The 16,823-nt window shown below is 44.3% G+C and overlaps 1 protein-coding gene across 1 annotated transcript in view; it reads left to right on the forward strand.

The window, feature by feature from the left end:
• Nucleotides 1-16,823, forward strand: part of LOC115092047 (intraflagellar transport protein 88 homolog) — a 353,514-nt gene that overhangs the window by 284,329 nt on the left and 52,362 nt on the right. Inside the window, exon 22 of the mRNA XM_029602513.1 lies at nucleotides 2,422-2,474. Within this exon, the coding sequence (XP_029458373.1) occupies nucleotides 2,422-2,474 (53 nt within the window). The remainder of the gene's footprint in view (nucleotides 1-2,421; nucleotides 2,475-16,823) is intronic.

A 16,823-nucleotide genomic window follows, 5' to 3' on the forward strand; every position in this document is an offset into this window, starting at 1 on the left:
AAGATTGAGACTTTGGACAACGTTTGGATGTGACAGTGAGAAAGTATGTGTGGTGCCTTGTTATAACCCTGGAAGACTTGCTGCAGTAAACTTTGTTTTTTGAACACCTCATTCAAGTGCCCAGCATTGTTATAGGCACAAGGACAGACAATTTCCTTTACAGACTGTGAGTATACTGGAAAGAAGGTTGCCTACCCTGCACCTTGGGCCCTGGAGGTTATTCTGTCCCCACGGGAGAATCCATTGCCTCAGGTACAAACTTAGATTGTAAGCCCTCTGGGGATAGGGAAATACCTACAGTAACTGCATGTAATCCGCTTTGAAGCGCTGAAAAAAGTGCAAAAAGCAGAATATAAATCCACACCCGGAGATATTTTTAGAATTGTGACTGTGTATGGTGATTTTACCCCAGGATTGAATGTGCCCCCGTCTTCCCAAATAAACAACTAGAAGAGGGTCTATGAAAGAATCAGATAGGAGCATCAGGAAAATTCAAGAACCAAACAGGAAGCCCTAAATTGGATAGAGTATCCAAGTAGAATGTCCTAGGAGTCCCTAATTTCAAGAGGGAAATACTTGGGACTTCAGTAACAGAGAAGAGGGATTACACAGCCTATGTTTGAAGTATTTATTTATGGACTATGGATTTACCAAAGAGAAAGTGTATTCTATGTCAGATTATTCGTATTGGACAAGTGCTTTAATAATGACTATATGCTAGAACACCATTCATGTGTCCTGGGTCTTCTGCACTTGGAGACAGAGCACAGGGTTTTGTAGGGTAACCTCCACTCAGCCTTCCTGCAGAGCATCTATTATCGAGGTTTAAGGAGAGTGAACATTTTTTAACCAAGACTTAGCCCTGAAATTGAGAGTGAGCTCTTGACTCATATTGAGCCATCCAAGTTGGGGTTACATATAGAATAGCAAAACAAAAAGCATGAAAATCAAAGCATAACTAAAAATCATGATAAATCTAAAAAGGCCAAATTTGTAATATTACAAATGAATTAAAATTGATTAAAATTAATATTGATAGTAGGATGCAAAGTAAACAATAGAAGAAGAGAGATTTTCAGTGAGAATTTTCTAAATAAAATAGTTAACAGGTCAGGTCTTTCACTTTTTTCCAGTGAGGGAAAAGGAAACAAACTCAAAAGGTTCTGGGCTGGTGACCTGGCATGACTCAACAGAAAACCTTGAGATTTAAAAAAAAAATTATTATTTTTTCTCTAATTTTGGGGGATAGTTTAAGAAATTCCCAGATTTGTACACTGGTGTGCTCATTTTTCCCATTAGCAGTTAATCTTTTGGTTACCCCCATAATTAGAACAATCAGACTTAGCTTTGGTTATCCACTCATTGGTCACACCTAAACTTGATTACTGCAACTATTTGAATCAGGGTCTTCCCACGAGGGAGATTCATTATCTTCAGTTGTTACAAAATAGTGCTGTGAGATTGCTTACTCATGCCAAAGGTTTGATCATATCACTCTGCTTCTTTATGACTTCTATTGGTTATCTAAAGCAGCACGATTGTAATTTAAGACACTCTGTCTCATTTTTATGTGTCTTCATAGAGGGAGCCCACAATACTTGTTGAGTCAACTGAGTTACTATGAACTTAATAAATCTTTACAACAGGATATTCTGAAAGTCTCCTTATTGTCTAAAGAACACTAAGGGCCTGATTTTAAAAAAGCATTTACATCCTTAAAATTGGGTTTTATACGTGTCAATGTACTTTACCCATGTAAGAGAATTTTTGAAAATTGCTACAATATATGCCATTGAGTTGTCCATAGGATATTCATGTGATATTGCTATGATTGTTTGTTACATGGTTACGGCAACTTTTAAACAGCCGCACGGGCATACATGTACATGTCCATGCCAGCTCACACCAAAGGACATGGCCATATTATAACATACACGCGTATATGCGTGCATAGTATAAAATAGGTTGTATGCGCATATGTGCGATAAGCCTTTAGAAAATAACCCTATTAGCTGGTTAACTTCCACAGCTAACTTCCCACTCACTATCCCAGTGAATATTCACCTTCTTATAAATAAGTTATTTTCAACTTCCATAACTGAGTTTTTGCTACATATATCTCCCTTTGGGACTTGCAGTCTAATTTTCTTTCAATCTCCACTCACCTGGATTAAAAGGAACTGACAATTGGCAGTTTGTTGCATGGCAGAGTTCTAAATAATAAAAACCTGAAGCTAGGGATCTCCTCAAAGCAGTAACGACAGATCGCTGAGCCATTTATTATAAATCTATGACAATATTAACTTTGGAGAACAATAATTGAAGGTAAGCAATTACCTTATATTTTAAGAAATCTATAAGAATATCTTTTTGGTCGTCTTCACCATTTACAGTTTTAGCACTCGCTATCCTGTTTTACAGACCCACTCAAGTAAAATGGCAGCTGATGGTGGCAAGTTGCCATAGAAGAAGTGGTAAGTTTCCCTTCATCAGATGGATTTAGATATTTTAAATATTAACATTTTAAAATATTCTTGGTAAAGTTCTCATGCAATTATTGCAAAACTGCTATTTCTAGGGGCAATTTTCAAACTTCCTGCATTGGAATAAAGTCTGCAGGTCTGCAATGGGCTTTGCACCAGTTCTCAAAAGGAAAGTACATGTGTACTTTCCCTTTAAACTTGTTGTAGGTACAAAGTACCCACAGATGCTTTTGGCTGCTTTTTGTGTGGGTACTTTTTAATGGAAAATAATGAGCCTAGATTTGAAAATGCAATCTTCACATGTTATTTTCCTCACCCAACCTAATCATGCCCCTGGAAATGCCTCTTCATAATGCGGCTAAAAGTAGATTTGTTGTAGAACACCATACAAACGTTTAGCAGTCTTGGAGGACAGCTTTGCGATGGCCGATTAATACAGGTAAAACATGTTTTACTCACATAAATGGCTTTGAAAATTGCCCTCTATATACTAAGTATAGACACTTTTGATTAATGATATAATGTTTTAAGTTTTCAAATTACTTTATGTTTTAATACTTGTATGTCACCTTGGGTGATCTTTTGAGTTTGGAAAGGTGGTTTAGAAGAAATGTCAAATAAATAAATAAGAAACTAATATTTGGATACCAAAAGTCAGGTATTAAGACTTTGTTCACTGGAAAAATTTAAATTGCCTAATTAGTTCCAGAGGCAAGAGAGACCCACATGCCGCTCAACAATACTGTCTTCCTTCTAACCAAAGGGATCACTTATAAAGCACTCTAAAGAGAGCTGTGGTCTGTGTCTCAAAGTATTAATACTGCAACAGCCTGACCGGAGGAGAAAACACAGTGAGTCACAAACCTCATTGCACCACAGATCCATATAACCACATGCCCTCTCCATTACACACACACACACACACACATACACACACACACACATATATATACACATACGTGCACTTCTATTAATATGATGGCGAGTGCCTCAGAATAATGTGCTGTTGATTGTATAATCATGTTTTCAGTTGTAAAAAAAATCTAGAAAGTATGTTTTAATTTTGTAATCTTTTGTCAGTGTGGGTATTTGTGGTACTACTGGTTACTAGATGGTGTCTTGTCATGTAAATGTAACCCCATCCGTGAGCGTGGACTGCACACCAATGTAGCCATAAAAGAAATGATAGTCTCTTTGGGACTGGAACCACTCCTGGCTAGCTTTTTTACTGTCTCTTTCCCCAGGGTCTAGATCCTTTGGTGGTGGGGGGAAAGACTTAACTTTTACAGCCTGGAGTGACAGGGATGACTCTTTTGTAACTTTCTTGTCCCTGGAAGAGGGATATTTTTCCTTCACTGGCAGGCCGATTCTGTAAACTGCACTTGGCCGTGCGCACTGTTTAACATATGTTTGGCCTCGTGTTTTCGACGCGCGTCTATTACCCCTTGTACTGTAAGGGGTTTAGCGTGTTGAAAACGTGCTGCCAAACCTCCTGGAAACTAATAGCGCTCATCACATGCAAATGCATATTGACGAGGCTATTAGTCACCCGGTATACTGAAAGTAAAATGTGCAACCAATCTGTACATTTTACGCTCATAAATTAACGTCTGCAGGCATTACTTTATGAGCAGCCTGAAAAGGTGTACAGAAAAACAGAAAATACTGCTTTTCTGTACACCCTCTGACTTAATACCTAGCGATATTAAGTTGGAGGAACCAAAAACTTTTTAAAAATGTGCCAGCCAGTCCGGTTAGGAGAACAGACGCTCAATTTTAACAGCATCCATTTTTCTAACCGATGGCTATCAGTGAGTTCAGAAAACCAACGTTCATAAAATTGAGCATCGGTTTCCTGACCCTGCTGATAGAGCCACCTCTCCTGGGCTAAGGAGGCACTAGGGGCGCATAATCGTCCCTAGCACTTCCTTTTAGCGCAACTCCTCATTTAAATATAGGATAGCGCGTCCAGGAGAAGTGGCTGGGCACGTTTTGGGAGTGCCCATTCTCCGTGATCCTTACTGAATCAGCCTGTGTGTGTGCTGTAAGTGCCAAATAAAACACTGGAGCCACTGGTTCAGTGTCCAAAATTAAAGTCTTTACTGCTAGAAAAATAGGTGTTATGCCCGTCGGTCAAGACAGCTGCGACTGCATGTACTGACCTCCTGCACTGCTCTCCTGCCCTCCCCGGGGCAGCTCACGGCTCGGGCCAGTGTTCACCGTCGTGTTCCTCGGGACTCCTTCTGGCAGCCTGGACGCCACCGCCACCCTCCTCGACTTCAGGCCTTCCTAGGCACAAGCGCACGCCACCAAGCCCTCCTTTGAAGCCTCTTCAGCGGGAACCTCGAGGGCGTCTCCAGTTGATGACGTCATCAGACCAGCGTCTTAAACTCCACCTTCGCCCTCAGCTAGCCGACTTGGCAACAAGTTCCGTACGTCTTCGACTACTGTCTACGTGTTCCTGAGACTTGGACCCTGTCTGGTACCCGCTCCTCGGGGGCCAGTGCACACATTGGGGACTTGCTCTCCTCACCTACCCCGCTCCTCGGGCTGGCTCTGCATCTCTTGGGTTCTAACCTGCAAGGCCTCCCGTTCCTCGGGGCTACCTCTGGGACATCTCAACTATCCGTGAGTTCTACAGAGGGACTTCCCTGCTCCTTGGGTTTGCGCCCACATCCTGAACAAGACTGTCTGTGCCTCCCACTCCTCAGGACCGCGCTTATGTTGTACTGGTGACTGCCAGGACTTCCCTGCTCCTCGGGGCAGCGCCCTCTGGCTTCCCTGGGACTTTACACACTTCCCTGCTCTTTGGGATCGCACCTACATAACTTATCGAGACTGTCAGCATTTCCCGCTCCTAGCGGCGGTGCTACGTCATCACCAGAGACTCAGCTCAGGCCTCCCCGTCCTGTGGCCTATTGCGTTACAACATCATCCTACGCTGTGCAGCTCCTCCCCTCAGGGTTGCCCTTCAGAGTACCTCCTAATCAGCCAAGCCTCACACTCCTCGCTCTGCAGGCTGTCTGGCACTCCTCACCTCGGGGTCTCTGCCCAGGTATTGCCTCCAGTCTACTCCCAAGGGGGTTCTCTCCTGGTACCACGGGACCTCTCCATTGCCTCACCCAGAGCTCTCCGCTGTCTCTGACCTCACCTCCCGATGATGCAGACCTGTGGGGGTCCTTCCCACAAGTAGTAACAACTTGCATCTCGGGCCAAGGGCCCACATACCCACAAATCATAACAATAGGATGAAATATGACACACTTAAATTAGTCCTCAGCGCCACATAATTTCTCTTTTGTTACAGTTCTTTTCCCTCTGTGCAACTGCTCAGTTACCAGGGCAAGGGAACATCCACCCGCCAGGGCTTGGCTAAATGGAGTTCCCAACTGGGCAGGGAAAACCCCTTTGAAACTGGTAAAAGATAAAAAATACAGTCTCTACACTTAGAGTCCAAAAATTCTATATCCCTAGAGATTGAAGACTCCAGCTGAGGGTCCCCAGATGTTCTTAATTAGTTCTTACTCAAAGTTAGCAGATTACTTCTTTCTCTTTCTGTCTCTTTTGAATCCCCGAAGGATGGGATCCACTTAGCACAAGGAGCTGTCACTGCTACAAATGCAGGAAGGAAGGGGCTGCCAAAACTCTTCCTCCTGGATCTCACAAACCAAAATCCTTGCTCCTTCAACTAAAATTAACATTGGAGTTCTTCCTTGCAGCAGGTCACCACTATAACCTCTTACTCATTGAGGGGGTGGAGGGGCAGGTCTTTTCTACCCTGGGCCCAGGGGACTCAAAAGTCTCCTATCATGAAAAAGTGTAAAAAAAACTGAAAATCAACCCAGAGGGGAGTCCCAACCAGCCAGTGAGTTAACTGGAGGGAAACACCTCCTGCCTCATTTCAGGATCCCCAGGCAGGCTGTTCCTGGCTTCCCCAAGTGGGCCTGAAATTTTGAACTCAAGCAACGCTCCTACTGCCTCCTAATTCTCAGCAAACCTAAAGGGTCTGCTCACAGACTCTCAGTAGAGAGCTACTTAAAATACCTTCCTAGGGAGAAGGCCTCTCCAGCATCCTCAAAGGGCAGGGCTGCATCAAATGGTAACCTCTCCATTCTCTAACCTACAGTGCTGTAGCTAAAATTGGGGGTTCACCCAGGCCTTACTGGTTATGATACTGGGGGGGAGGGGGCTCCCATTACATAAAAGAATAGGGTTTATCTCTAATAATAAGATTTTTCCATCAGGGGACATGCAGAGGAATTCCATAGAGTGTTCTGTTCTTTATAATGTGGGACTTGCTGGAATTTCACTAAGAAGACAAAGGGTGTGAGGGCCATTAAGCTAAGTGATAGTGGTCCAGCCCAGTAGGGGCTAGGTACTAAAGGGGAGTATAAAATATGCTTTCCACAATGATTTTAGAGGGAGAGAGAATGGGAAGAGACTGAGAGATGTAGAAGGTACCACTGGGAGTGATGCCACTGATGCTGAGGAGCTGGGGTACTTCCTCAGGCCTTCATGGGAGTCTGATGTGAAGGGAATTTGAAATGAAGAGAACTTGAAGAACATGGAGTTTGAAGTCAAGAAGAAGGAACTTTGTTGGAGGCCTACAGGACCAGACAGGAATGCTGTGCCTGTATGAGTTTCAGTGCAGGGCTGGAGAAATTGCATCTGTCTAAGGACAGGGGATGAGTTGTTCTGGAGAAAATCCTGACCTGTGTGTGAGTAATGAGATTTTTAAGAGAGACTTTGGTTTGTTCCTGAGACTGCAGATGATCTGAGAGGGTGGAGAAGAGAGTATTTGACTTTGGGAAAGTTGTTGTGAAGAAGAGAAAATCTGTTTTGGAAAAAATTTCTTTGGGAGAGAGTGGACTGTGATTTTGACTTTTGAACTGGATTTTTCTGCTGTTTTGCTGTACTGGACTGAGAACTGACAGTTTTGTTTATTTTGCTGAACTGGTTATTTTTTGCAATAAACTATCTTTCTTTTGCAACACAAACCTGGTGTGGACATTGTGTGTGGGGGTTGTTTTGGGTTTTTTTGTGTGTGATATTCTTGGCCAAGTTTGGCCTTGCAGGAGAGCTTGCCCCAAGTGAAATCCCCTACCCCGGTTGAATATACTCAGTGGTTCTCCGGGGCTAGGCAGGTAGCCCCTGGAAAAGGTGGGGTTATATATATTATTTTAAAGACAATTAGCTCTTCAGCTAAATGTCCCTCTTCTAAGACATTAAAAAAAAATGCATGCAAATATATTGGTCCAGTGTTCTTCAGCTGGTTCTGGAAGCTTTAATAAAGTATAGTATGAGCGCTGCTGCACCATGTCCCTCCTTCATCTGACATTGACTACTGGCCACACCCCGGAACAGCTGTTACCTTCCCACACCTTGCCGTGCTCAGTGATTTGTGCAGCAGGAGTTCAAGCACCACATTGTGTCAGAAGAAAACTGTTGTTCTAAGATGGCATTGGCAGCCAGCATCAGAACAAGGTGAGGAGGTGGCACTGGCTGCCCTCACAGAACCCTTTAATGAAGCTCCCAGAACTGGTGCGTTCCACAGAACCCTAATTGAAAAACACTGGTCCAGTATATTTGTATGAAATTCCAAGGGGCAACCCTCTCTTCTTCCTCATCAGAGCAGCTGGCTGAGAATCAGGGAAGCTACGGTACAAATCCCACTGCCACTCCTTGTGACCTTGGGGAAGTCACTTCACTCTCCACTGCCTCAGGTACAAAATTAGATTGTGAGCCCACTGGGGACAGAAATACCTACAGTACCACTTTGAAAGTGCCAGAACAGCAGAATATAAAATTAAATTAAATTAAAAAAGGAGTACTATAACCAAAAAAGGTTAAAAACTACACTACTGGATATTAATCTATTCATAACCTTCCTGAACAGGATCCACAGTTTCTACTCCAGAAAATAATCATAAGATGGACTTGTGTCTTCCTTCATCAAGGGACAGGTCTTCTATATGCATATCCTTTGATATCCTTGGTTGTCAAAACCATAGTAAAACTCAGAAGAGACCAGGAACTATATTTCTCATAACTCCTTTTTGACTGAGACCACTCTTGAGAGCTGTTCTTCAGGGTGTCAATTCAGTTGGGGAATTCTCCCAACTCTTATGCAGACTCAGGGAATTCTGCATCATTCCAAGATCTACTCTTTGACTCTCACAGCCTGAATGTTGACAGCAAAATAATTTGTTTCTTAGGATTCTCTAATGGAGTGTCTCAGATTCTTCTTACTTCTAGACAGGCATCCATCAGGAGGGTTGTATGATTTTAAATGGAGGACAAGACCATAGGTCACTTCTCATGCCCCTCTCAAAAACTGTTTCAAAACATTCAGCATGTTCCAGTGTCAGGCCTCAAAACTAACACTGTTAGGGTTCTCATCAGTGCAATTGACATGTATTACCAGCATCAAGGAAACCCCATCTCTATAATTTTCAATCCAGCTTCCTTCAAGTCCCTACATACTTGCGTGCTTGATTACCTGACCTGGAAGGTCATATTTTTGGTGGCAGTCACTTTAGCCTACAGAGTTGGTGAGCTCCAGACCCTAGTGATTTTTGCACCTGACATAATATTTCATCACAACAAGATCAGCTTTCATTGAGTAGATTTGCAAGGTTGTGATGTGGAGTTCCAGCCATATTATTATCTGGACACTGATTCCCAATGCAACAATAGGTTTGGCTAGTCTCCACTAGATCCCTAATCAAGTGCAACCATGATCTGCCCTAAAGCTGATTTCACTCATTAGACTTCACTGGAAGCTTAATGGTTCCTGCACCTGTGAAAATCTGCAAAATGTTAGTGTGCTGCATGTTACACAAAATTTATAAAACTTGAAATGAAAAGAATCCACCTTATTTTAATAGCCACCTTAATTTATCATGCAAATATAATTCTTAAAGTATATGGTGAAAGAGACATTTATATGTATTATGTAACAGACCTTTTGTTCTGTTACTAATAAGACCTGGATGTCAGGTATCAGACAGTTCAGTGCAGGACGAAAGTGGGGGAGGATTCATTCAAATACAGCTCTTCCTTCTAAGGGTCTGGAATAACCATCCCTCCAGTGAGCGTTTAAAAGCAGGGCTCTGGCTACTGCTAGGGAGGCAGTTCTTTCAGTTGTGAACAGTATTCAGAGGTAGAGAGGAGCTTAGGTTTTTTGTTATTTTTTCAGGCCCTGCCAGAGGAGCCAAGCAAACCCTGTTGGGTGGTCCTGGCCAGGGTCGGGAGGGGTTTTGCCTCTCCAGTACACAACCTGTCGGCAGGGAATTCTCTCTCTGGGTACATTTTTTGGAATTTACCCTTTTAAGTGATAGGAGCCTTACTGGAGCCTGTTCAGCTCCTGGGAACGGGAACCCTGAGACTGGGCCTGGGCAGGTTAGGGAAGACCTGCCCCCATATATCCTCAGTGAGGTTGGGGGTGTCAGTGACCTGCTGTAGGGGTATACTCCAGTAGGGATGTGAATCGTTTTTGAACGATTAAAATTATCGTCAGATAATTTTAAAATCATCCAAAATCGTTAGAGTGCACGATACAATACAAATGCCCACGATTTATCGTCAGGGGCATTTGTATTGTATCGTTAAATAGGGGGTGGGAAAACCGGCACACCAAAAAAACCCTAACACCCACCCCGAACCTTTAAAACAAACCCCCACCCTCCCGAACCCCCCCCAAATGTTTTAAATGACCTGGGGTCCCGGCGCGATGATCCCGGCGCGATGTCCCGCTCTCTGCCCACGGCTGCTGTGAAGAGAAATGGCGCCAGTGGCCCTTTGCCCTTATCATGTGACAGGGCAAAGGTAGCGCCGGCGCCATTTTGATTCCTAGCTCCCGACGTCACGCGTCCAGGAGATCGCTCCCGGACCCCCGCTGGACCCCCAGGGACTTTTGGCCAGCTTGGGGGGGCCTCCTGACCCCCACAAGACTTGTACGGCAAAACGATTCAAATTTAGGAGGTCGTTCCCGGACCCCCGCTGGACTTTTGGCAAGTCTTGTGGGGGTCAGGAGGCCCCCCAAGCTGGCCAAAAGTCCCTGGGGGCCCAGCGGGGGTCCGGGAGCGATCTCCTACGCTCCTGACGTCGGGGGACAAAAAAACAAAATGGCGCCGGCGCTACCTTTGCCCTGCTGTCATATGACAGGGCAAAGGTAGCGCCGGCGCCATTTCTACAACGCACCGGAGGTCCGAGAGTAAAAGATCACACCGGGACCCTCCCTCTGGACCCCAGGTAATTTAAGGCATTTTGGGGGGGGGTTCGGGAGGGTGGGGGATTTATTTTAAAGGGTCGGGGTGGGTTTTAGGGATGTTTTAGTGTGCCAGTTTTCCCGCCCTCCCCCGATTTACGATTTACACGATATTTTAAAAAACAAAACCGCGACGATAAGATTCCCTCCCCCCCCCCAGCCGAAATCGATCGTTAAGACGATCGATCACACGATTCACATCTCTGTACTCCAGTGGTATTTTTATTTTTGCTAAAGATTACTTTCAAGACCCAGGAGGTAGCTCTGGCTGCATGATCAGTGAGTTGCATGGGTCATCAAATACATTTTTTTCTTGTAACACACTAGATAATCTTTCATCTGAGAAGCTGAAAATATTTTTTCACAGTGTCTACTCCATCAGATTATAATATATACTACAGTTAAACATCCATCAAAAAAAGTGGATAAAATCAAAACTGGAAATGAAAAGAATCTAGCTTATTGTAATAGTTACCTTATTTTATCATGCAAATAGAGAGGATAACTTTCAAATAGCTATGCGTGCCCCTATATACTTGTGTATATGGGCACACAAAAATCTATTCCTGTATTTTATATCCTATGCATATATACACAGATTATAAAATACATGCAAATGTACCCTGCAACATGCACACACTTGAAAGAAAAACCACACAAATTTCAGAACAGTACTACAACTACTTATATTCTCCAACATCGACTACTACAATGCTTTACTTCTCGGCCTACCTCTGACTACCATCCGTCTGCTCCAAATACTACAGAACACAGCAGCCAGAATTCTTACAGGAAAAAAGAAACACGAGCATATCACACCAACCCTTATGTCTCTACACTGGCTCCCAATAAAATACAGAATAGAATACAAAGCTCTAAAAATCCTTCACAAAATAATCACAGGAAAACAAATCTATGGCTGAACAAACACATCATACCCCAGGCTCCAAAAAGGAGCCTCCTCAAAATACCTCATGTAAGATCCACTCATCAGAACACAACTCATGAGAGAGCTATATCCCTTGCCAGCCCCGCCCTTTGGAACAAATTACCAAGCAAAATAAGAATCTGATACCAAAACCTTTAAAAAAGACTTGAAAACCTGGTTGTTCACCAGAGCCTATGCAAATGATCTCATCCATCAACACAACAAGAATCCCACACAAACTTCCACCAAGAAAAGTCCACATCCTCAAAGAAACATAAAAACATCTAAGACAACTCAAGAAAACACTAAGAAAACACCAAGAAAAGTCCACAGCCTCAGAGAATCATAAAAGCATCTAAGACAACCCAAGAACTTACAAGACAATGCACATAGCCACATGCAAATGGGCTGGCATAACTGCTTAAACTATATAATAACCATGATGTAATGCTATCTATAAAAAAATATGATGTAACAATGTTCTCTAATATGACTCAACGTTTGTTTAACTAATGTTACTATTGTGAACCGTTATGATGGCGAAACCGAATGATGGTATACAAAACATGTCAAATAAATAAATAAATATTACACTTATCTGGATAAATTCCAATTTATCCAACTAAGTAGCAGCAAATATCCAGATAAGTTACGATTTATCCACCTAGGTAGCGACAAATTTGATGCTTAGCAGGAGAAGTCTGAAAAGCCCTACTTATCCGGATAAGTAGCAATATTTGAGACTTATCCATCCATCTTATTTATTCAGATAAGTCTCAAATAGATACTTATCTGGATAAATAAGATAGGCAGGTAAGCCTCAAATAAATTATCCAAAAAAAGTAGCACTATTTAAGACTTATCCAGCTCTCTGACTTATGCCTAGATTTACTTGCCGCTGCACGGATCGCCGCTCCTGCGCTATCGGCGCCTGACCCATCGGGGTCTGAGGAGCCCTCCCCAGGACCTCGTGGCCGCCCCAGTGCTCCTTCCGAGCCCCGAGCCCCGAAGGCTTTGCTCCGCCCCCGGATTGCGTCACAACTACGGGCCGGAGGGAACTTTAAAAAGCAGCCCCACTCAAGGTACCTGCCTTTCTTGCCGCTGCACGGATCGCCGCTCCTGCGCTATCGGCGCCTGACCCATCGGGGTCTGAGGAGCCCTCCCCAGGACCTCGTGGCCGCCCCAGTGCTCCTTCCGAGCCCCGAAGGCTTTGCTCCGTCCCCGGATCGCGTCACAACTACGGGCCGGAGGGAACTTTAAAAAGCAACCCCACTCTAGGCGTCGCACGCCGTGCGTCGCGCGCCTAAGGAGCGCGACAAAGGGGCCTGCCCCTTTGTGCACTCCTTCGTGCACCTCCGCAGGCGCAGCCGCAGCTACCAGAGCCCTGCAATCCCCCACAGACCAACGACAAGCCTTCTGTCTCATCTAGGCTGCGGCCACGGGACTCCGACACCGCACCGGCTCCGTTTCCATCAACTCTACTTCTCATAACCCAACTACAAGTCCGGAGACCAACAGGACCCCACCAACTGTAAGAATTATTACCCGCCCCCTCAGGTTCTTTATCTCCCATACTCCCACAGCAGTTAAATGATTGCCCTCGTTAACGCTATGTTCTACAGCATGTTAAAATGATTACGATAATTGCCTGAGTCTACCTACTTTGATTGTATTGCCTATTTAATTGCCTCTTTTGACTTTGCCTGTATAACCACGTTTAACTTGCCTGCCTCTTATGACAATGCTTGTATAACTACGATAACATGCCTCTACATAACCCCGATCCCACCAAAATCTACACCACCTCCCCAATCTCAGTAACCAGATATTACAACCGCCTTACCCACATCACAACACCCCGCTGCCTGCATTCCACCCACAGCCTTCCCTCCCTACCATAGGAAAGCCCCTATTCATCCCTACCATAGGAAAGCCCCCTATTATCATTAAGTCTCTCTGAACATAGACCCATGTAGCATATGACCCACCTTCCTATGCCGCTAGCCAAGACCCTTTACCATCCTCGTATCCACCCGTTACCACATACTAACCCACCCATTGCAGTGAACAACACCCACCTTACATACAACAACCAAACACGAGCAAAACCCCACACTCTTTACAATAATGAGTCCACAACCTACTCCCACCATAAAACACTTCTACACCCCCCACAAAATGACCAGTCACACATACATGACACAACAACACAGATCAATCATCCCCATTATGGCATCCCCCTTCACACAAATCCTGGGTATGCTATCATTTTCCATTCTGCTACTCAATGCTCAATCCATTCTAAAAAAGACCATTCTTCTACAGGACATCCTCACAGACGAAGCCCCTGACATATGCGCCATCACGGAATCCTGGTTAAAGGATACCGACTCCCCCTTAATTAACCAACTGTCCTCAGATGCATACAGCTTATTTTCCATTCCTAGAAGCAAAAAAAAAGGAGGTGGACTACTCCTGGCTGCCAAAAAGAACTTCAACCTCACTCTCCAAAATATTACACCACCCCCCAAACTGGAAATCAGCATATTCAAATCTGATTCCCTCCAACTCTGCTTAATCTATGCCCCCCCTGGCCTTCTCGAAAAAAATCCCTCCCCACTCATAGAATACATCTCTAAACACATAAACAACACCAAGCCTGCCATAATTCTGGGAGACCTGAATATTCACGTAGACCGCAACCCCCTCTCCCCTTCTTGTGAAGCTATCTTGACAGCTATGACAGCACTTGGTTTCAAACAAAATGTCTCAGAACCCACACACAAGGCTGGGCATACACTCGACCTCATCTTTACCAACTCCTCAATCCAAACTGACCAACCCAGATGTACACCCATCCCTTGGTCAGACCACGTCCAAATAGACACACGCTGCACAATCAAATACACCCCCCCCTCGCAACACAAAAAAACAATAACATTTCGCAAAAAAGGCAAGACTGAAGACATCCTTGAGGCCCTCTCAAAAGAACTCCCCAACATAGACCTCACTGACGCAAACACAGCCACAGCTTCATGGTTTCAAATCACCGCGGACATAGCAGATAGACTCTGCCCATCCCACACCAAAGAAATCAGACCAAACAAAAATAATAAGAAACCATGGTATACAAATGAACTTAAAACCATGAAACTCGACCTTCGTAAAATTGAAAAATCCTGGCGGAGGAACCAAATACCCACCATCCTAGCACAGTTTCGCACCCTTCTACACACCTACAGAAAAGCCACTGAAAAAGCAAAAAAAGACTTCTATGCCGCAAGAATCCACCAATTCCAGTTCAACCCACAAGCCCTCTTCCAATACGTAACCAGCCTTATCACAGCACCAGACAGACACAACCTTGACCACGACGATGAAACAAAATGTGAAAAATTAGCATCATACTTCAACACTAAGGTACAAACCATTATGGCTCGTTTCTCACCTTACCCCAATCTCCCGAACTCAACAACTCCCAGCAATACACCAAATGACCACTACAATCCCAACACACCCATTCAAACCTCAAACACCACCCTCACAAATTTCGAAAACACATCCGCACTAGAAATTGAAAATACTATCAAAAAACTCAGACCCGCCTATCATCCATCAGACAATCTGCCCACCACAACACTAATCTCAAACCCTACATCAATTGCCAAACACATCGCAAATGTCCTGAATAAATCTATCTCACTGGGCCAGGTCCCAACAGAACTTAAGCAAGCCATTATAAAACCCATCCTCAAAAAACCAGACTTAGACACCACTGATCCAGCCAACTATCGCCCAGTGTCAAACCTCCCGTTCCTTTCCAAAATACTCGAAAAAATAATTAATAGACAACTCACAGAATACATAGAAGACCACAATATTCTCTCATCTTCCCAGTTTGGTTTCCGTAAACACCACAGCACAGAAACCCTGCTTATCTCCCTCTCGGAAACTATACTCAAAGCCCTAGACAAAGGACAGCCCCATATACTCACACTTCTAGATATATCGGCGGCATTCGACACAGTTAATCACAACATACTCATTAAACGCCTCAAGGAAATTGGCATCACAGACAACGCCCTTCTCTGGTTGCAGTCTTACCTACATAACAGGAGCTATAGAGTAAAAATCGGCCGCAATGAATCCAAACCAGTCAAGCTATCACAAGGAGTTCCACAAGGCTCATCCCTCTCCTCAACCCTTTTTAATATCTACCTCATACCCCTCTGCATACTGCTCTCCAAACTGGGCATCCAACACTTCATATATGCAGACGACGTACAGGTACTCATACCCATAACAGACTCTATCACTAACGCAATGAAGACTTGGAAATCTGCTTTGTCTGAAATAAACAAATTACTCACTGACAACTTTCTAGCACTCAACACCAACAAAATCGAACTACTCATCCTCTCTCCCCCCAGCATTCCCACACTCAGCCTTTCTTCCCCCTCCCCACCAGACTGCCCCCCCACCCAATTCGTCCGCAGCCTAGGCATATGGATAGACAACCACTTTAACCTCAAAAAATTCATATCTAACACCATAAAGAGCGGATTCTTCAAACTCCACACCTTGAAGAGAATCAAACCACTCCTACACACTTCTGACTTCCGAACAGTACTGCAGGCCATGATCCTATCCAAACTGGACTACTGCAACGCCTACTACTAGGCCTCCCAAAAAATACCCTTCAACCATTACAGCTCCTACAGAATGCTGCCGCCCGCATCTTCACAAATACTCACCGTCATGACCACATCACCCCAGTTCTTCAATCCCTACACTGGCTCCCAGTAAACTCCAGGATAATCTATAAATCCCTCACCCTCATACACAAAGCCATTCACAACCAAAACATGCACTGGTTCCCTGAACATCTCCACATCCACAACACAACCAGACCTACTAGAAAACAGCACCAAGCCAAATTCCTGACCCCCTCCCCCAAAGTCATCAAACATGCCACGATCAGAGAAAGATCATTCATTATAGCAGGCACATCCCAATGGAACAAAATGCCACCCCACCTACGCCAGGAACCTTGCCATAAAAAATTCAAACAGAATCTGAAAACCTGGCTCTTCAAACTAGCATACCCCGACTAAAGTTACGACCCTCCCGAATGACACGCCTC

The sequence above is a fragment of the Rhinatrema bivittatum genome, chromosome 5, assembly GCF_901001135.1.
Source record: "Rhinatrema bivittatum chromosome 5, aRhiBiv1.1, whole genome shotgun sequence".
Classification (NCBI taxonomy): domain Eukaryota; kingdom Metazoa; phylum Chordata; class Amphibia; order Gymnophiona; family Rhinatrematidae; genus Rhinatrema; species Rhinatrema bivittatum.